The sequence below is a fragment of the Grammomys surdaster genome, unplaced genomic scaffold (genome assembly GCF_004785775.1).
Source record: "Grammomys surdaster isolate TR1022 unplaced genomic scaffold, NIH_TR_1.0 141, whole genome shotgun sequence".
Taxonomy (NCBI): domain Eukaryota; kingdom Metazoa; phylum Chordata; class Mammalia; order Rodentia; family Muridae; genus Grammomys; species Grammomys surdaster.
The window spans coordinates 7,362,571-7,385,319 of NW_021604599.1; the positions used below are offsets into that span (position 1 = coordinate 7,362,571).

The window sequence follows — 22,749 nt, forward strand, 5'->3', positions numbered from 1 at the left end:
GAAAGAAAGAAAGAAAGAAAGAAAGAAAGAAAGAAAGAAAGAAAGAAAGAGGTTCAGAATCAGTACCCTTCCCCTCTCATATTTCCAGAAAATAATTTACCCTTCCTCTGGCAGAGAGTGCTGCAAAGTCCTACACTCCTTGGGTGTGAAGGCCACATGCAGGTCGTCATCGGTGAGGTCCCCCAGCTCCTGGGCCAGCTCCACATCCAAGCTGTTTAAGTGTGTCATGACGAGTCCTTCAAAGTCCACTGGTTCGACGGGCTCATAAAGCTGAGGCTGGAGGGAAAGGGAGGAGAGAGGGCTGTTCCCACCAGGCTTCCTGGTGGAGTAGACAGACACACAGGCACGCAGGCGGTGGATATCTGCCCTGCCCTCCCCTTCAACCGAGCGTTTCACTTTTAGCCTAAATGAAGCGACTGGAGAAGCTGTCAAACTGCAATTGTGACAGGAGAGGTAAAGAAAGGCAGTAGCGGAAAGTCAAGTCACAACACGATGAGTAATTAAAATCACACCCCAAGGCAGAATTTTTCTCTGCTTAATTGCAGCTTGATGAGGAATCCTGAGGAGATCCAAAATGAGATCACAGGCTTTGAGGAATTTTTATAATTTCTCCTGCAAAAGCTCTCTGAGGCTATGTTTTGTTTACCCAAACACAGGGAAAAAGAAAAAGAAGGCAATTCTCCAGAAACTCAGGCAAAGCAGCACTCACTCCTCTGGCTACACGCTCAGACGCACTGTTTCCCTTGGCCTGAGATGTCTATATACTGCTGCTCAAAGCCAGCATTTAAGACACAGTCCCAGCTGACCTGGAGCCAGGCTTGTGGCTAAACCCCTCTAAGGCTGAGATCTCCAAACACTACTAGTTGGGAAGAAACTCACAGGACTGAATCTGGGTGAACAAAAACTCTGAGGATCTGCTGAGGAAAGCTGTCCAGTCTTCACTTCATACTCCCACAGAGGAGGTGGGGTGGGGTGGGGGTGGGGGAATAGACAGGCTAGAAACCCAGGGTAGCTGAAACAAAGTTGCTCTTCAGTTGACAGTATTAAGAACCGGCAACATTTTGCCAGTCCCTTATTAAACAAAATATACCTTCTAGCCCGTGGTATGCAAAGATCCAGGAACCACTGCCTTAGGGCAGTAAGAGTCACTTAGATCAAGGGAGATTGGCCGGGAAATAACAATAGCTGTCAAGCAGAGGATGCAGCCCTCTGAGGTGTTCCTTTACAGCAGACTGTGTGGACTCAACCCAAGCCAGCACAGTTCTCAATCCCCAAAGCATCACAGAACAAAAGCCCCAGATTCCAGACTTGTCCTATGGGAGGGCCAGCCTGAAGGAAGGGCTGACAAAACTGGTTTTTCATCCCCTTCAGCCCACATACCAGCAGGCTTTAAGCTGGCGTGGAGGAAGAGTTGCTGTTGAAGAGGCAAAGAGCAAAGGATTCTAGAATGTAAGTGTGGCTTTCGCTGTCCCTTTCCCAAGACAGGAAGAACTTACTCCTGAGAGAGAAGATACAGTCTGTGATGGCAATTCTTAGTTGTCAACTTGACTGCATCTGGAACCAACTAAAACTCAAGCAGCCAGGCATATGCGTGAGAGGCTTGTCTTGATTGGATCACTTCAGATAGAAAGATATACCTCATACCTCATAAATCCAGATCATTTGAGGTCATATGACTCACCCTGAATTTGGGCCACACCTTCTGGTAGCAGTCCACAGAAAAGGACATGGAAGACGGAAGCTTCTGCTCTTTACCTGCTTGCCCTCACTCTCTCTGCCAAGTTCATCTCTCCTGCTGCCGAGGCATCCCTTCACCACTATTAGAAACTACTTCTTTGGGATTCCAAAGTATATTAAAGACCAGTTGAGAACTCAGCCTTGTGGACTGAGCAACTGCTGGATTTTTGGCCTTTCTGTCAAAAGACAGCCATTGTTGGACTAGCCAGACTAGCCTGTAAGGGTCTTAAATAACCTCCTTTAAGTAAATAGATATTTATTCTACCAATTCTGCTCCTCTAAGGAACCCCGACTAAATCCACCACCCTACTTCTGGCACAGATTCTTTTAGATGGCTGACTTACACAGCACTCACTGTCAGCAGGATGCAATGGAGGCAGAGGAGAGGGTTACAGGATGAACTGAGAGCAAAGAGTTTCCTTTGATCATCAGGTGGCAAGAAGCCAGAAAAGCATCCCCTGGTTCTGACTATAGCCTGAAGTCAGCTGAGGAAGGGACCACAGTACTCACGGGCCTCTCCAAATCTGTCTCACTGGAAGCCAGTAGAATATGCGTGTTAATTATCCTCATTTTCAGATGACTTAATTCACCATTGATCATATGGCTAGGAAGTAGCACATTTGGAATTCAAATACAGTCAGGCTGTGTTCTTAACCGCTACAGTTTTGATTACTTTTCTCTTATATATGCCTTCCAGAGAATCAATATTTCTTAAAGTAACTGAAATGCAAGGTAATAGTTAAGTGTGCATCAAAACAGGTAAAAATTGTGCTTACAACGTCCCACCAATTCTGCTCAGAACTTCTCAGGGGATTGGATGCTCAGATATAATAGTAAATAAATGAATGACGGTGTGAGTGTATTATGAGGAGCTCAAGCACGGGTAATGAAACATACTTTATAAGCACTGTGAAACAGTTATGCTTAGTGAATGAGCACTGAGCACGGGGTGGGGGGAAGGAGGAAGCCCAGTCTAGCTAAAATAAAACCCCAAGCCATGTTCCTGAAACTTGAAGCTATGAAGGTGAAAACTCAGAAATTAGTATAGAATAGATGGACCAAAGACCAGGAGCAGATGATGGTCTATCCCACCATACACAACTTGCTGAGCCTCTGCTGAATTTGGTACTAAGATACAGAGAGCATGGGGCCGTCCTCTAATCAACCGTTGGCTACTGATGTTTAACCTTCTCAAACATACACACACACAAGTAGACAATAAACTCAAACTCTTTACGTCTGAACATAGTCCACAGGTGGAGCATGCCATAAGCTTAGACTGCAGGATGGAACCATTGCCAGACCATGACTCTCTAGAACACATCAGCTGTCACTGGGTAACTTCTCTCCTTATTTCTATATGAAAACTGATAAAGAGTCTGCTCACTCCAGTGTGATATAAACTTGCCTTGCCAGTAGTAGTGGGTACGGATTCCAAGTTCCCTTAACTTGATAGACCTTCAAGCTGTTCTATTTCTTGCAAGTTCAAGTAATAGCCAGGAACCAAACAATCAAATCAAAGCCAAGAGTCTGTTCTCTAGAATATCTATAGTTTTAATCTCATGAGCAGGTTTTTACCATGAGGCAATCAACACACATGGGAAGTAATAAATGCATACACAGCGCCCACAAGTATGTGTGCATGCACACACACACACATACACACACACATTTGTCAAGTACTAAAGAGTTACAGCTACAGTGTACTGCATGAGCCATGAGGTTTGAGCATGACATAAGGTAGCAATTATATTGTTATCTTTAGCTCTTTGGCTTTTAAGGGTCCAAGTTGTTCCTTGACCACTCTGCTTTCTCTTCTCTTCTGCTGAGCCATGAGCCTTCTTAGTTGGGGTAGGGTATGTGCATGTGCGCTCTCTCTCTCTCTTTCTCTCTCTCTCTCCCTCCCTCCCTCCCCCCGCCCCGCCGCGGCCCGCGCCCCCCCAACTCTGGATGATCAGGAAGTAGAGGATTAGCTTCACTCCCAACCTGCACTGCTTTCCTCCCTGACAACCAGCTCCATGGATGTCTGGCTTGCCTAGGCCAGTGCTCTCAGGAATTTCTTCTTACCTGCACACTGGCTAGCCAGCCTAATCTAACAGCCCTATGTCCTAGGGAGAGCCCCTGCCTCCAAAATCAAGACAGATGGCTTCTGAGGAAAAACCTCAAGTTGACACACGTGTACACTTGTGCATCTGTACATGCATATCTGACTTATTAAAACCATATTGGTGGTCATGATGCCATCTCAGCATCTACAGGCATTAGTGGAAGATTTCTGTTGCTGGAGGCAGGGAAGTAATCCTCTTCTACATCACAAAGTACTTTGAAATCACTGAAGGCAGAGGAAACTTTCTGCCTTTAGCTTCGCTAAGTGTAGGGTGGTGACTGTCTTTTCTATTCATTGAGGAAATGTTTACTGGGTCTGTACCTGCAACTGCTGTAAGTGCTATGGATAACAGGCATGACTATAACAAAGGGCCCATTCCTTGTTCTTGTGGAACACTCTAGAATAGGGGATGGGTGTAAATAAATGAATGTCAGCTGTGATGAGGGCAGAAAGGGTTACGAAGAATCAAACAGACAAAGGGAACAGTGACACAGATTGAGATGCTGTTTTAGGTAGGGTGGTCTTTGAGGACCTCTGTCTGGAATGGAGATACCCTAGGAAGTGCTCAGCATGAGCCTGACAGCGTGCTAAAAGAAGGTATTCTAGGCAGAAGGACCAGTGACCAGTCTGCAAGGCAAGAGTTTTTCGCATGCCCCTGAAACAGCCTGGAAGTAGAGTGGGTAACAGGGGAGACCATGGTTACAGCAGCATCGCCAAGCCATAGCCAGCGAGTCCCAGGAATGCTCCTGTCTCCACCCTCCCAGCACTGCAATTGTAAGTAGGTGCCAGCACACTTGGCTTTTTATGAGGGTTCTGGGGATTAAACTCAGGTCCTCATGCCTGAGTGGTAAGCACTTTCCACACCGAGCCATCTCCAGCCTGTTTCCATGCCTGGGTACAGTGACCATAACTAAGTGCTGCTCTTCATGCAGGAATGCCTGCCCTACCTTCTAGCTCATCTGCACCGTGAATGTGTACGGAAACTACACCGAACGCTGCATTTTTCTGCCATGTCCCGCCCGTCCACTCAACAACACAGAACAGCCAACCCTGGGAAGAAATTAAGTGAGAAATAACAATGGCATCTGAGGCACAAAATGAGGCCAGGAGTTAGGGAGCCAGAGCTCAGGTCACCCCTCGCTTGCAAAGAAAAGAGTACTGTATTTCACAGAAGCCAATGTGTGCACAAGAAGGAATGCTTCTCCGGCATGAGACATCTTTAAGCCACAAATGTTAGGCACATAAACAGGCCCCGTAGCCATGGTGCTCAGGTGCGTGCCCAGGGTGTGGTTTTTTACATCCTTTACCTCACCCAGGGCCATCATGATCTGGCTGCTCTTTTCTCTTCAGACTTTTCTATTTTTAAAAATGGTATATTTTCCTTCATTAAAAATGTACTTAAAATTATTAACCTCTGCAGAGTTCTTCAATCCTCTTGCTTCTTGAGAGACAGATCCCAACCCTTTCACTTATATACTTACTATACCTTCCACGTTTACTAACCAGAGGAAAGGCTTTACATTTTGCAGGCTGTTTTTGTCTGATTTAGTTTTTGTTTTTAATACAGGCATCAAGTGTAGAGTTGTTTGCTTACATAGATGGCTGGCGCTAGACCTCTGGTTAACCTGCTCCCATGACAGTGGCAGCGGAGAATGACAAAGCTGGTGTGCATCTCAGGCGACAACACAGGATGGCCAGAGGCCTGTCTCTCTGGATCTGTTCTATAAGGCCTCTGATAAGTGTCAGGCAGACCCAATCCACTATCATGCCTGGAAAACTCATTCTAAATGATATTCTTCTTATTAAACCATGCAAAATGTAAAAGCAGTTTATTGAGCTGGTGAGACGGCTCAGCGGGTGAAGAAACTTGCCCTTAAGCCTGATAACCTAAGTTCAGTCTCTAGAATCCACATGGCAGAAGAGGACAAGCTTCTGCAGGTTGAACTCTGACCTCCACTGGCATGCTACAGCACGTGTGTACACAGGCACACACAAAATAAGTGAAACAAATTAAAAGTAGCTTATCTATTTTAAAAATATTTGCACACACAGTCATCGTAGTAGGCATTTATAGCTAGCATTACAAACAAAAACTGGCCAGGAAGTGGTGGTGCACACCTTTAATCCCAGCACTTGGGAGGCAGAGGTAGGTGGATCTCTGAGTTCCAAGTTAGCCTGGTGTACAGAGCAAGTTCCAGCTAGGGCTACACAGAGAAACCCTGTCACAAAAAAAAAAAAAAAAAAAACAAACAAACCCCCAAAATAAAAAAAAAAAAACTTAATAAAATAAGGAAACTATCAAATGCACTGCCTTCTACTCATCGATTAGATATCTGGTGAAGAGCTGCATTTTGTGAGGATTATCTACAGGGGTAGCATGTGGTCCCTGCTTACCACACATCTACAGCTCAGAGCGTGCAGGGCAGCCAAAAGAACCACCTCTTCTGCTATCTGGAATTTGCCCAGGCCTCTAAGAATCTTTAGGTGACTCTCAACCTGTGTCTCTGGAGACCTGCCAACATCTTGCAGCTATGTTAAAACTGTGTTGGTTCCAACCTGTCTCCTGGGGTTTCTCAGCTCCCCCAGCAAGCGTTACCTCCTATCACACTGCGGATCTTTCTTCTGAATGCCCATCACATTTGAAGCAGGAGTGGGCCCTATGGATTACTTGTCTTCCCAAATAGATCACAAAGCCTCCCTGGGCTGAAAAAAAATCTGCTACTTACCTTTAGTGATCCACAGAGTCTCTACAGTGCCAGGTATCTAAGGCAACAATATTACCCACTATTTACACAGGTGCTACTATAAAATTCTACATGGACCCTAGAGAAGTAGCATAAACTGCCAGGTTTGCAGGAGAGGGAGCTGAAATCTTCAAAGAGATTAAGTGACTTCTCTCAGGTTATACAGACAACAAGTGACAATCACCTTTCACCTTAGGCTCATCTGACCCCAAACTCTTTACTCTTGTAAAGGGCAATGACTTCTTGATAAGTGGTTTTAAATGCCTGGACTTCAACTAAATATATAAATATATTTTAACAGCCATTTGTATGAGGTTATGGAAATGATTGTATTACTTAAAGCAAAAACAAATAGTCAAAAGTACACATCGTCTTATTTTTTAATTAGCCAAAATAATACAACTAGCAGTCCAGGCTGCAGCCTCTGTCTTAAGATATTTTCTAAAGCTCTGGCAGGTTGAGAGTCTTTCCCTTCTAAGCCACTCCTGTGTCTTGCTAAAAGTGACGCTTACTGAAATGTTCCACTATTTAGGAAAGGAAACAGTCTCAAGGAGAAGGGAAGTCACCTTGTAATCTGGTGATTTCTCCTGGGAACCTTGTCTGAGAAGGTGACTCCAGAGGAGGCAGAGCCACACGTTCCCACACCATCACAGGAGAACAACAGAGGCCAAGGTACTGGGTTGTTCTAAACAGAGCACGAGATTTTTAGAAGGTAGATCAGGTGTCTTGACTCCCATTGGTAGAAGAAACAGAGGCAAGATTATACTGAAGTTGGAAGGGAGAGTTGGGGAAGGGGAAGATCAAGGAAACGACACGGGGATGAACAGGAATTTGAGGAACAGTTGTATACAAACAGGACCAGAATGGAATGACAGCATCTGGAGACGTGATTCCTGTAGCTAGGATTTTAATCTTCCGGCTTCCATTACACCTTCTGTTAGTTTCAACATGGACAGCTAAGCCACTTGTTAATTTGACTTCCCAGCTATTTAAGCAACTCGTCAAAATTCACTTTTGGCAAAGCCTCCTAAGGAGACAGAAAACTACTGAAGGGACACTTGCAAATATCACGCATTTTCCTCTGTAACCTTCCATTTAACAGGTTTTCTCATGCAGTAACTCAAGGCTATGGTATTATCACAAAGGCTGCTCTGGAGACAAGGGGTTAAACCTCCTTGATAACCTCTTTACTGTCCACACTACTCCCCAGCAGCTGCTACAGAGAGCTCTATTCTCAGCACTTTTTGCAGGCAAGCACCAAAGCTCCACACGCCGTTTAAAATTTTAAAGCACATCCAATCACGTTTCAACCAAATTGTGCACATTTTGAAATACAACCTGGATCAGAAATCACCCAGCCAAGCTTAGATGTAACATGTCTCGGTTTACTTACCCCGAGAACACGGGCACCATGCACCTGCTGTGCTTTTTACCTAACCTGAAGCAGGCAGGAAAAGACAAGTAAAAAGAGAGGTCTGGTGAGCCTCCAAAGTCCTAAACAGGGTTCTCCAAAAGATGTCACCACAAGGTAACCTCTCACAGTGAAGGTGCTACATATTTGTTAGTACTGTCTCATCAATGACACAGCCCATAAGCTAGCCTGAAATAACCACAAATCGCTCCAGTAAAACATACCTGAAGATACACAGTTAACGCGGTGGGAAAACTGTCACAGGCAACAAAATGGCGGCTACAGGAAACAGGGGAAGGTTACAAAATTTCTAAGAGCAGAAGTGGCTTTGAAGTAATAACTAGAAACAGAAATAACCTAACCTTCTCGAGATAACCACTAGATCAGCCAGAGAGCGTGGCTGTGGGCTGTGCTGTATGAGGAAGTGAGGGCAGAGCAGCTCGGCTCGCTCAAAGGAAGCAGCACCCACTTCTGGGTTACAAACGGCCTCATTTTAAGACGGTTTGGCCTCACCTGACACACATCTGGCCTTCAGTCCTTAACTAAGATGACACACATATTATTAGTCAAACAATGTAACAAGCACTCCACACCCCCCAGTTGATTAGCTAATGTCAAACTAAAAGACACCTTGAAAGAAAGATATGTCATGTTGTAAAACTAAAGATTTGCTCTCCTGTGTGAATGATTTCACTGGTGCGAAGTTCCAGGCCGGGCCATCTATAACCACAGTGACCTCCTGGGATGGGAATGAGGGGATGCAAAAGGGTGGGAGGGGAAGTACTCTAGACTCTGTCTGAGAAGAGATTAAGTGACTAATAAATTGCCCATATTCACAAAACCGTGATCCTCAAATTGATAAATTTCATAGTATGTAAATCTACTTCCGAGGAAATTATTCCATAAAAAAGATTTGTACCCTGAGCTTCTGAGATTTTTCAATTAAAAACTTCTAACCAAAATACGCTAAAAATGGTGGTCAGTTTCTAGGTTACCTTGTCTTCCCACATATGAACTATAACTTGGATAGTTTGGGGTAGCCTGCAAGCCCCCTAAGTATAGAACATTAGAACCACAGTTCTGGGCTGTCTCATTGTACTCATGCCAGAGGGAGATGTCTGACGTCTAATGGCAATCAGAGCTACGAAGCAGTGGGCAGAGAGTGCTAGGTGCAAAATGAGCTAAGGCTAGTTGTGGGAGGGGGTGTAGATGCTGGGTACTTCAGTCGCTGACCATTGACCAACCAAACCTGTAACGCATACTTACTAGCTGAAGAGAGGGGAAACCAGATGTACTGATGCTGTGCCGATGGTACTGTCCGAGGTTGGGAGGGAGCGTAAACTGCTTCCTTATTTCTGATGATGAATATCTACAATTAAAATAGAAGAAGAAATCTCCATGAAGTGATTATTTAAGCACACCCAATACACTGCAATTACAATGCAGTCTTTGGCTGAGTCATGAGCAGAGCTGATGGAAACATTTCCATGTACTATGGAGTTATAAATAATGAAGACTTCAGTGCTCAACATGACAACGTACAGGGCATGATTATTTGGTTCCCAGCCTTCTGGGTGATGCCCAGAGATGGACAGGAGATTGCTACCTGTGGCCATCACTTCTCTCTCCACAAAAGCATCATTTTCTTTCAAAATGTCCCTATTCATCTGTGCACTGCTTAGGCAGAAATACGGACTATGAGGTAGACACATAAACCAAGCCAGGCTCTTCGGGTCACCGGTCTTAGCATTCGGCATGAGGAAGGATAGACTGCCTGGCATGCATTCATACTCCTGCTGGCCCTTGTATTAGGTCTGGTGAAGCATGGAGCTCCACAGAAAGAGGCAGCAGCCAGGACAGCATGACCTGCCCTTAAGTTCGTAGAGCATTGTCTTTATTTAACAGTAAGGGAAAACAGCATTAGGAGCAAGCAGTCTATTTTGTTCTATAAGTTACTAGAGAAATGTATAGCAGGCCATAATAGTATGCCTCTTTGCAACCAGTGTGATGGCCAGAACACAGCACTAGACTGTCAGTCACAAGTGTTGCCAGGTGACAGAGAAGCACACACATGCATTGTTGGTAGGGATACAAATAGTATAGTTCTCTCTTAAAACAATATGACAGTTCCTCAGAAAGCTTAGCATGTAATGAGTGTGTGTGTGTGTGTGTGTGTATGCACACCAAAACCCACCGGTAGCTACAGCTCCCTGAAAAATGAAAGCAAGTGTGCACATAAAAGTTAAACACAAACATTCAGACCAGTATTATCACGAAAACCACAACAGCTAGTTGTGACTGTCAGTGTGCATCTTTGATCCCAGCATTTGGGAGGCGGAGGCAGGTGGATCTCTGAATTTGAGGCCAGCCTGGTCTACAGAGTGAGTTCCAGGACAGCCAGGGCTACACAGAAAAACCCTGTCTCAAAAAAACAAAACAAAGCAAACAACAAAATCTGAAAAAAAAAAACCAACAAAACAAACAAAACCAGAACCTAACCTGCCAACCAACAAACAAAAAACCCCAGCATTATTCTTAAGAGTCTAAAGGTGGAAACGACACAAATGTCCATCAGCTGATGGATGCACAAAAAGTGACCTACCATAAAATGAAATAGATGCAGCAAAGAAAGGAACCACGTAGTGCTATACGGTACTATCTGGGGGAACCCCAAGAGCATCGTCCTAAGGGGAACAAACTAAATCTAAAGGCCACATCGGTATTATTCTTCATATGAATTTCCAAGAATAGTAAAATCTGCAGACCAGAAGGTAGATTAGTGGTTAAAAAGGGTGAATGGGATCACAGAGTAATGGAAAGTGTCTCTGAGCAGGGTTTCTTTTTAAAGTGATGAAAATGTTCTAAAATTGTGTTGATAGGTCAGTAGTTCTGACTACATTAAAAGCTACCATGTTGTGTACATTAAATCCATGTGAGGTGTAAGCGCTGTATCTAAGCTGTGGAAGAACTAGATAAAAGTTACAAATGTCAGTACAAAATAAGCGACCTGTCCCCTGAACCTTCACCCAGCTTATACCCTGTTCTGAAAGATATCTGTATTCCCCCTGAACACCCACACTCCAGTGTCATCCCCTTCCCCACGTCCTGCCTTTTTGTGTTTATAACCCCTGTGTGAATAAGTAAAAATTATGATTTGAAAAAAAAAAAGAAGAAGATGAACCCAGAATGGGAAAAAAAAGTTACAAGTGTCAGTACAAAATAAGGCTGGATGCAGAAATTACCTGGTTTAGAGTAAAAATGGAGGAATTCAGGTTTTGTCTCTGTGTGATTTTAATCGGAAACTGATTTTAATCAGAAATTGTTAATGCCAAAACAATTGTCAAAAAATCAGATTAGATTGTTCCAAACCAAAGTTACCGTGCATTAATATTAACAAAGTATGTGCTTACACTGCAGGAGCTCACATTAGGACAGTAGCCGTGGGTTTACTCACTTAGACACTGACTGTAGGCACAGGAGAGCCCAGACTACAAGGCAACAGCCTTATCTAACCTTTTCTGACCTTCAAGCTGAGCTTTTTCAGACAATACAAAATTTTCAGAAACATCTGCCTTCAGTTCCTCCCCTAAGACTTCTGAAATTACATGCTATTGTTTCATAGCTGTCCCGACACCCTTTCCATCAAACTCAGTGATATTTCTGAAGTGGGAATACCAGATGACACTCTGGAGGGAAAGGGCCACCATGACAGACTCTTGCTGCAGTCCATGGGAGAGACTCAGCCTTTCTTTCTATCACAACAACAGAATGTTCCTACTTTCTAGGTCTGTTGATTGGGTTTTTTTGTTTATTTGTTTCTTGATATAGAGTCTTATTATGTAGCCTGCTGACTAACTCTGGTGATCCTCCTGTCTCAGCCTTCAGTTCACAGTTATGCTTGGATTCTTCAGTTCTTAAACAAATCCAAAGGTCCTAGCTCAGGGCCACACAACTGATCTTCCCTGGAACTTCAAGTCTGACCTGTGAGAAATCTGTTGCTTCTATCAACTGGACAAGAGTTCCCCTTCCCCCCCCCCAACCCCCCCCATTAGCCAATTATGCTGCACCATGAAGACTGTGATACTGGAATGAGATGCAGGTACTACCTACATCAGGGATAAAAGTGGCCTTTTGGGCCACTCATGCCTGTTATGGGTTCTGGCACATCCTTTTTATAAAAAGAGATTGCCTTACCTGATAACTTTCTCTCTGGTTGTGTGTTTCTTATACAACATCAAGAATTCTCATTCCTAACACGATGCTATTTCCTGTCCCTACAGAGTCAATCACACAAAAGACAGTTGGGTCTTACCTTCATGACTCTCAAACATAAAGAGGACATGTTTGTCCTTGATAAGAAAATAAGCCATCCTATAAGGAAATGAACGACTTCCCAGCACTTAAAAATCTTGGAAATAAAGTTTCCTAAAACAGGTCACAGAGATAACATTTCCCCAGCATGCCCCAGACTTCTGGGGGCTGGCACATGAGGACATTGTCTCTGGAAAGTTATACTATAACAGTCAAGACAACTCTGCAGGGAGACCACTGAGCAAATAACAGCAGAAAATACAAGGCATATTATTTTGACATTTAAAATGACAGAAACATGAAATCAATTACAGATAAACTATGACTTAATCTACAGATAAAAACAAACAAACAAAAAACCAGGATGAGGAACTAAATCCAAGCACATTGTAGTATATTGATGCTCCTGAGTTTTCCATAAGTTTTTAATAAAAAAAATTTAATAAAAATTTTATTTGGGCTGGCACAGTAACACATGCATATATCCTCAGTGACTTGGGAAGCCACGGCAGTAGAATTTTAAGTTCAAGACCATTCCTATCTAAAGACTGAAAAATCAGAGTGGCTAGGGATATATTTTAATGTCAGAGTGTTTACCTAACATGCTCAAGACACTGGAGCCAATACCTACCCAGATTATCATGTTTAATATCCTTAAGAGAGAAAGTATGGCTGCATAACAACATTGTGTACTATAGAGCATCAACATTTCCCTCTTTGTGATCCTGTACCCAAGTGGGAGCTGTAGCCTAGTGCTACTGTGGGGCACTGGGAGCATCCTGATGTTACTGCTAGCCGGGAGCGGGGAATCAAAATTCAAACCTTGAAATACAGTTTTTACTGAGCACATATCATTTTTGCAGTGTTGTAAAGTAAAAAAAAAAATGTGTGAGGCAAGTCATCATGAATCTCTGTGTTTGTATTAGTTACTTTCTGATGCTGTGATAAACCATGGCCTGAAATGAACCTGGAAAAAGAAAGGGTTCATTTGTCTTACTCCTCCACGTCATAGTCCGTCATTGAGAGAAGTAAGGGAAGGAACTCAAGGCAGGAGTTTGAAGCAGAAAGCTTGGAAGATCACTGCTCACTGGCTTGCTCTCCATGGCTTGCTTACTTTGCTTTCTTATATCCTCAGGGACCACCTGCCTAGGCATGACACCGCCCACAGTGGTCTGGGTTCTCCCTCACCAATCATTAACCAAGAAAATGCCCCACAGATAGGCCCACAGGCCAGTCTTATGGAGGAAATTCGTCATTTGAGGTTCCCTCTTTCCAGGTAACTCTAGTTTCTGATAATTTGATAATCACCAGTACAGAGTGGAAGTACACCAGCAGTCCTCATGGTCATCATAGCAAGAGAATGTAGTTACTACTTCACTTGGATATTTTCTTTCAAGTTCATGTCTAAAAAATTCTTACATGGGCAAGGCATGTTCCATTGGTTCTTTGTGTTCCTAAAGTTAACTGGAGTGTGCCTGGGGATTTGTCTAACATGTCACCCTTGTGGGAGTCAGCATGGTGACAAAGGATTGGTGGCCATAGGTAGGGAAAGAAGCTCTATGTTTTCACACAGATCAATGATGACCATGACAGACATTTGGGACCAAGACTCCATGAACTACTTGCAGAACAGAGCTTGTCCAGAGCAGCTGCTGAACCATGTTTACCAACCTGCTAGCTATTTAATAAATGTATAGCTACCTTGACACACCTGTTCTGAATTAACTCTTGTGGGATAGCCTGAAAAATGGCAGTTTGAGCTAGCAATCTTGAGTGGTTTTTTACAACCAAAAGGAGTCAAATGTTTGCTGAAACTGTAGGAAAATGACTGGCTCAGGTTTGCTAATCAAACACTGAGGTACTTACAAAGGCCCCTCAGCCAAGCAGTGTAGATGGAAGCTGATGATGTGTTCCTGTTCTCAGAAAGCCTAATCCAGCGGGTAGTGAGAGGTGGGCAGACGGACAGCGTGTTAATCACAGCATTTTAAATACAATGGGAGAACGTGCACAGTTCCTTGAGAACAGACCACAGAGAGACATAACTTGGCCCAGGAGTGCCTGGGAAATATCTGATGTGAGGCAGCTTTTGATCAGGTTTTCAGACTAAAACCATTAGTAGGAGGAACCTAAGTGGAGTGGAGACCTGTGCAGTCAGATCACTAGACATCAGGCGTCCTCCTTCCTGCTTCCAGCATTTTAACAACCCTGCTGCGCCGTCTGTGCGACATGAGTATCTAGAAGAATGAAGTTGAGTGGGAACCTAAGGACACACAGCCCCAAGTGTGCTATCTGCCATCTGTCTGCGATCAAGCACATTGGTCAATGAGGCTGGGCTGGACTTTTATTACATGTAAACAGGAGGGGCTGGACTATGTGATCTCTGGGCCCCTTTCTAGTGCTAACTGATAAGCGTGGTGAGAATCTCCAAGTGGAACAATCAGGACCACAGCCTACAGGAGCAGCTGCTCTAGGAAACCACAGGGCCAGAGGCTTCTCTCTGACTTCCATGTGTAAATGAAGTTGTATCACTAAATATTGGTACACCCAGCTGCCAGAATGGTTGGAAAGACTTTTAAAACAGGGAACAGCCTTGTCCATAAGTACTTAAAGAGGCTTGGGGAAAAATTTAAAAAGCCTCTTTCCCCATCCTGTCTGACCTAGTTCCAAAACAACCCCATCTTTTCTCAAAATGTATACTTTAGCTTAAATGATGGAAACAAAGAAGCTACACTGTAGAGAGAACATCTCGTGTATTGTATGGCTGTATCACCTGCCAATTAAAAAGCCTATGGCCTATGGATTAGGCAGGAAATAGAGGGTAAGACATTGAGAGAAGAAAACATTCTGGGAGAGAAGGAGGCAGAGAAATGTGACTAGCTATACACATGGTACCTGAGCACAGATAACCAGCCACATGACAGAATGTAGGCTAGAATAAATGGGATATGTTAAGTTATAGCTAGTCAGAGAAGAGCCTAGCTGTATGTCCAAGGTATTTGTAAATATATTTTGAGTCTGAGTCTTGTTTCTGGGAACATGGACTTGGGAGGCAGAACTGAAAATAACTTCAACTTCTAAGTTATCTTAACTTCAATCTTCCTAAGTTATCAAGCAACTGATCTAAGAATCCGAGTCTTCCTCTTTTGGGGAATAGTTACACTAACTTAGCTTCATATACATTCTTTTTCAAAAGCAAGGTTCAATTTCTATCAAGAGGTTCCAAGGGCAACGATATCACTACGACCAGTGGAAACATTCTGCCATCCTGGGTAAAGGGCCTAAGTATTCTGTTCCCCTACACGCTGCAAAAGCCCTGCCTCTGTCCTTAGTAGAACAAGCTCTTTACTCACTGCTCCTAAAGTACTGGTCATTAAGTATAACACACTAACTCCTTCAACAACTTAACAGATGGAAATACAGTCTGTGCATGAAAAGCTATTCAAGATGCCAGTCATGTTTGTTTTGGTAAAGCCCTAAGGTCTGAGTTATGGACGGAGAAGTTATTTTAAGTCCAGAATCCTAGCCAAAAGAATTTTTTTTCTGAAAGCTTTTGGAAAGTAGTATTTCATGCAGTATCTTTCTCCACATGTAATACTTGAGTGATGCCATATTTAATTTTTTAAAATGGCAAAATGTATACTACTACGCATAAATTACTCTGCTATTTGGAAATGGTAAGTGTTCAGAGGACCAAAGTAGTAAAATTATAGGGACATTTTTAGGAGACATTTGAAGTATGAAGATTATACAAAAAAAGGTTATTTCTTCTATATTGATTCATTCCCCACTTATTGTCCATCTTAAATTTAAAACATCCAATGAAGTCTCATAGTCAGAAGGATGACCTGAAGGTGCTCTGTGAGACGCCTAGATGCTTATGAAGGTGCGTATAGCTGGGAATGTACATGACACTTTCCTTTTATATATCAAGACAGCAGAACTTAGACATAAAACTCCTCAGAATTTAAACTAAGACTGTATCAACAGGATAATTTTAGCAAACGTTAAACATTCACTTTGGAGTCTGTCCTGGGATCCTCTTCCCGGAAGTGATCCTCAAATTACAGCATCTGTAAGAGTCAGCTAGGAAGCTGTTCAGCAAGGAAGATGATCTGGGCTCCTCTCCAGAGGTTGTGATTCATCAGTCTGAGCACAGACAGAACATGCACTTTAATGACTGCAGGGGTTCAGGTGCCCTACAGCTAAGCACATTTAGAGAAGAGGAAAAGACTGCGACTATGGGTTCGGTGCCAGCAGAAAGGCTTGCTGGGAAATCTGCCTTAACATTAAAGCCAACCTCAAATCTCAGGGAATAAGGCACACTTGGTCCTCACGCAGACGAAAGCAGAACTCAAATGCATTTGGTTTTGTGTGTAATTCTTCACCACCACTCCCCCAGTCAGGAAGATGGAAATGTCAGATCCATAATTAAACAAGGCCAAATTCCTGAGATGCCCTACAAAGTAAATGCTTTGCTCCTTATACTATGCAAACAAGTGTTTCAAGGCACTTTAGAACAGGAAGCATTTTAATGGGGTCAGGATGGGAAGGCAGGGGAGGGGAGGACATATGGGAAGGGACAACTAACACTAAGGCCTTTTGAAAAAGCCATATGAAGACCTACTATGGTAGTTCAAATGGAGATACCCTACAATGTCAGAACAAACAGCTCTACTAGACATCAAATGCTCTGAAATAAAACCCCAGTTCCAGGAATGGGTTACAGCTTTTGAACTGTTGGTCAATGGTATCTCATAGGCCCTCCTCCTCCAAACATTTTACGTTATTTCCAAATGTTCTCTTGATTGCCACGCAGACCTGGACAGTAAGACTTGGTTGTTGAAGACATCACATACTTTAGTCGTAGAGCACAGAGAAATCTACCTGGTACTTAACCGGAAGCTTCATCCCTACTGGGATGACTATTCACAGTGTTGGAAGATACTACGCACACTACTGGAGAAGAAAAGGAACCATGCATCTCACTCAGCTATGCACCCTGGGAACTACAACAATGATCTGCCCAGCAAAATACTTCTACCAGTACAAAAGTGGCATGAATGTTATAGGCATGGCCAATCACTTTTTAAGATTGTATTTGATGGGTTTAAGGGCTGTTCTATAAGACAACAAAACTAATAATGCCAAAAGCCTATGGCTACATGGTAACACCCACTATTATTCTGACTAGTGCATGGGCTCAACCTCATCAGAGAAGTTTCTTGTAATAGATAGTAACAGAAAACTACAACTTCAATGAACAGAAAATAAAAGACTTCAAAATTCTTAGCCCTAGCAAGCTCTACTTTTATATTTATGAAAAAAGTGTGTGTGTGTGTGTGTGTGTAACAATTAATCAGACCACAGGCTTGAAAGAGAGCAAGAAGGAGTGTATGGGTTGGAGGAAGAAAGCAAAGGAGAAAATGATAAAATTCTATTATAATCTCAAAATAAATGAGAATTAAAAAAAAAAACAGGGAACAATTTTTAACCATGAAAATACATTGGAAATACACTGGAACTGAAGCCAGTGGACCTCAAATGTTGTCCTCCATGGTCTCCTAAGATCCTTACACAATGTAGCTAACTGTGTACTTTCTTAACCTTGTTTAGCGTTGACAATCCTGTTAACAATTATAAACTTTTTAAAATAAACACATTTTTTAAAAATGTTCAGCCCTAAACAGGATGTCTGTACTAGACCCCCTCCCCTGAAAGCTCAAGGATCTATATGGAAGAGGGGGCACAAACATTTTAAGAGTCAGGGGATGCTGGCGAGGATGTGGAGAAAGAGCAACACTCCTCCATTGCTGGTGGGATTGCAAGCTGGTACAACCACTCTGAAAATCAGTCTGGCAGTTCCTCAGAAAATTGGGCATAGTACTACCTAAGGACCCAGCTATACCGCTCCTGGGCATATACCCAAAAGATGCTACCACATGTAATAAGGACACATGCTCCACTATGTTCATAGCAGCCAGAAGCTGGAAAGAACCTAGATGTCCTTCAACAGAGGAATGGCTACAGAAAATGTGGTACATTTACACAATGGAGTATTACTTAGCTATTAAAAATAATGTATTCATGAAATTCTTAGGCAAATGGATGGAACTAGAAAATATCATCCTGAGTGAGGTAACCCAATCACAAAAGAACACACATGGTATGCACTCACTGATAAGTGGATATTAGCCCAAAAGCTGGGAATACCCACAATACAATTGACAGACCACATGAAGCTCAAGAAGAAGGAAGGTCAAAGGGTGGATACTTTGGTCCTTTTTAGAAGGTGGAACAAAATACCCACGGGAGGAGATACAGAGACAAAGTATGGAGCAGAGACTGAAGGAAAGACTGCTCCATCTGGGGATCCATCCCATACACAGTTACCAAACCCAGTCACTATTGTGGATGTCAAGAAGTGCTTGCTAACAAGAGCCTGATATAGCTGTCTCTTGAGAGGTTCTTCCAGAGCCTGACAAACACAGAGGTGGATGCTTGCAGCCAACCATCGGTCTGAGCTTGGGGTCCCCAATGGAGGAGTTAGAGAAAGGACTGAAGGAGCTGAAGGGGTTTGCAGCCCTATAGGAGGAACAACAATATGAACCAACCAGATACCCCAGAGCTCCCAGGGACTAAACCACCAACCAAAGAGTACACATGAAGCGACCCATGGCTTCAGCTGTATATATAGCAGAGGATGGCCTTGTGGGATATCAATGGGAGTAGTGGCCCTTGGTCCTGTGAAGGCTTGATGCCCCAGTGTAGTAGGGGAATGCCAGGACAGGGAAGCGGGAGTGGGTGGGGGGGAGGGAACACCCTCATAGAAGCAAGGGGAGGAGGGATGGGATGGGGGTTTTCAGAGGGGAAACCAGGAAAGGTGATAACATTTGAAATGTAAATAAAGAAAATTTCTATTTAAAAAAAAAAAGAGTCAGGGTGACGGATGACTTCAAGGAAATAGTGTTTTCCAGACACAGCATGGCAAATACACATGAGCTTACAGAGATGGTGTCAGCATGCATAAGACCTGAACAAACTCAAGCCAGACAAAATCCCAGCATGGAGGAGGGGAGACGGGCATGAAGTCCATCCCTAACTGAGGAGCTGTAGACATATGATTACTGCAGGAGAGAGAAAGTCAGTTTTCTTCAATGTGTGACATCTAATATACTGCCCATACTCCAAAGCAGGCTCCACACATAGGGGCAGTTACTCAACACAACCTGGACTAGATCAACTAGGGGAAGGGAGGGAGGGAGGGAGGGTGGGGAAGGGAGAAAGGGAGGGAGGGAGGGAGGGAGGGAGGGAGGGAGGGAAGGAAGGGGGGAGGGAGAGAATATATAAACAGGGAGAGGGGATACAAATGAGACTATGGCGTAGATGGTATGGAGGGGGGAAGTTTGGGAGGATTTCGGAGAGAGAGATGAATATAATTAAATATTGTATCATCTACTGTATGAGATTCCCAAAGAATAAGTAAAAACATGTAAAAAGTAAGGAAAGAGAAAAAAGAAAGGAAGGGGAAAAGCAAAGAATGGTAGTATTTATTCCTCAAACAGTGAATGAATTGGACTGTACATGTTGACTAATTTTAGGGTTCCCTTCAGAAAGCATGCTCAGCTAAGCCTGTCACACCGAGCAGCAACTGCAGAGAAAGAATTGTGCTCCTTTGTGTCTGTCCTCAAATGCCCTGCAGAGTCTAGGAGAGTGCAGAAGGATGGTCTTAACCCATAAGTTCTGAAATGGAATGGCATCTCTGTGAGATCTGTATTCTTTGTTAGTCGACCGTATACCCACCAAGAGCCTGCAACTCCGCCTGGTCCTCACTATTACGTTATGGCTACTCGTCTCCACTTCATTTCTAAATTGCTCTCCCATGCAGTTTCCAAATAGGAAGCACAAGTTTGGGGAATAGTTCTCTACCAGAAGGAATGCAGAATAATAAGGGTGGTATCAAGCCTCAAAGCTAGTGTACGGGGGAAAGGATATTCTAAATCAACCCCCTGTCTCAAGGACAGAATAAAACGTGGTGCCCTTTAGAACACCCTAGAACTAACTTTGCCCATATCTTCCCTTTCCTCTGGATGAGGAAGAAACAGTACTTTATATGCACACTGGCTACCAACACAAACTAGTCACAAAGCTTGTATAAATTTATGTAAGGATGTTTACAAAGGCCTTTTGTAAAATAAACAAATCTAGCAAGAAATAATTGTCTACATTCTCACTACTTCACAAACCACTTACGTTTGAAAGGAGCAACGCCTGCTGTTCAAACCCTGCTTTGTCAGGTACCTGCTATGTCAACTAGGGCAAAGGAGTTGGCACAGCTAAGTACATGACCAAGGGGAAAGGCTGGTGACACAGAGAAGCCTCAGCAGGCAGAGGCTGTAAAGCCAGAGGACCTGTCAGTGAGAAGAGTCCTGTGGTAAGTGACTACAGTGGGGCCAGCAACGGAGGAGAGAACAGGACAGTTCCCCAACTGTCAAGCTGTAAGAATGGCCCCAGGGGCTGCAGAACATACGTGCTAGCTAAGTGCCCTTCTTCCTTCCAGGTTTACTTTAGAATCTCATAATCTGAGTAATGAGATTATTTATCATGTTTATAAATTGGAAGAGTCTACAAACATCCCTACTATTATTACAGTAATTAAGAATGCTAGTTACAGACAAGGAACTACAGACAACTAAGGAATACTGGGAGTGGAACAGTCTTCCCCTGAAATTACAGTGTGTGTGTGTGTGTGTGTGTGTGTGTGTGTGTGTGTGTGTGTGTGTAACATACAGAATGAGAAGACTGTAGTCATATATTTAGGAAATATATAGAAACATATAAATAATATGTATTTATATATAATATATAACAATAATTAAAGAAAAAGGCATGAACTTGAGAAAGAGCAAGGTATGTACATGGAGGATTTGGAGAGGGGAGTGATGTAATTATACTTTCTTAATTTCAAAAAAATAAAAAATGTTAAACAGTATTTTTTTAAAAGAATGTCAGTAATAATTTAGAGTACTTGCTGTCTAACTAGGGATGTTCTAATGGGCTTATTTAACCTTTGCAGTCACCAAACAGGGTAAAGATTCATCTCTGCAAAATGAAGAAACAGAGGCCGAGAAAGGTTGAGAATCTCGAACGAGACAGGTAGCAGAGGATAGCCCTACTGGAGAGGGCCATTCCAGTAACACCTCAGAGAGGCCTGTCGCAGGAGCTGGGCTTCTCAGAGAGGCCTGTCGCAGGAGCTGGGCCTCTCAGAGAGGCCTGTCGCAGGAGCTGGGCCTCTGGTATTTTCCTTCCCTTGGAGATCAGTGACAGAGAGCTAGGCATGCGAAGGTTTTCCCAACCCTTGAAAAGAACAGGTTTAGCCTGCTGCTAAGCCACTGAACCTGGCTTCAGTGTCGTTAATCCTTCATGGGTAAATAACTGTGGAATATGCTCCACGGGTAGTGCAAACACTCATGTCAGCAGTGGGCACAGGCTTCAAAAAAAATTACAGGAGACGCATTTCTCAGCAGCTCTGATGTTCTCTGTGTGTATAACTTTGTCTCTTCTTGTTTCAATTATGGATAAATGCCAAACATCATGAAGTTCAGTGAACCCTCCGAGGTCCAAAATAATCTGTTATTGCAGCAAATACTTTTCCTGGAATGTGGGCAAAGGCAGGAAGAGGAGGTACCTAGGGCAGACATTTCATTCAAGCCTGACTCAAGACTGCTCCTTACCCCAGGTCTCACATCTTATCTTGAGACACGCTACCCCCAGCCTCTTCTTTACATTCTACGACCACCACCCCCACTCCGATAAGAAAGGGAAGTCTTTCCTTCACAGGCAGCCTGCCTCAAAGTCAGCATTACCCACTTCCCCTGACAAGCAGCCTCTACCCGCCTCTCTCCACTCCCCTCTGCCCTCCTCACCCCCACTTCAGTCTTCTGCAGTAGGTGTTCTAGATAAAACCATTGGTGACCTTTCGCTGGACAGTCCGGTTTTGTTCTGACTTGACTTTGTGTTACATCAGATGCTGCTGGCCTCCAACTGTTGTGAAACGTCCTTGGGAGGATTCTGCAACTATTAACTCTGCTTCTTGAGTGACTCTGTTTCTTAAGTTGACTTTCCTCCCCACTTTAAGTCCTTCAGATGTTTTTCCTTCAAATAGCAATACTTGCATAAATTTGGGGATGAGGGGATGGGGTTCCAGGTAACTCTTGTTCCTGAAGCATGAGAAAGCATTAAAGAAAAGAAAAGACAGGAGAGACAACGAAGGGGACTGGGTAACGTGGGTAAAGTGCTTGCCATGCAAACCTGAGGACCTGATTTCGGATCTCTGGCATCCATGTATAAAGCCAGTTTACTAGCATGTGTCTATATTCCCAGAGCCAGGGAGGCAGTGACAGGAAGAACAGCCTAGTAGAATCAGGGAGCCCAAGCCAGTG

General features: G+C 43.5%; 1 protein-coding gene across 4 annotated transcripts in view; it reads right to left on the reverse strand.

The window, feature by feature from the left end:
• The window catches only part of Dock8 (dedicator of cytokinesis 8), a 199,835-nt gene that overhangs the window by 137,104 nt on the left and 39,982 nt on the right, over positions 1 to 22,749 (reverse strand). For 3 of the 4 annotated variants that reach the window (XR_003710947.1, XM_028764022.1, XM_028764023.1), the window contains exons 2-3: positions 9,266 to 9,368; positions 101 to 276 (exon numbers count right to left, since the gene is read on the reverse strand). Coding sequence is in view for 3 of the 4 variants with exons in the window: in XM_028764022.1 (XP_028619855.1) it covers positions 101 to 276; positions 9,266 to 9,368 (279 nt within the window). In the remaining variant the exon portion in view is untranslated. Of the gene's footprint in view, positions 1 to 100; positions 277 to 8,223; positions 8,351 to 9,265; positions 9,369 to 22,749 lie in introns of those variants that run through there. The other variant, XM_028764024.1, reaches the window with a different exon arrangement.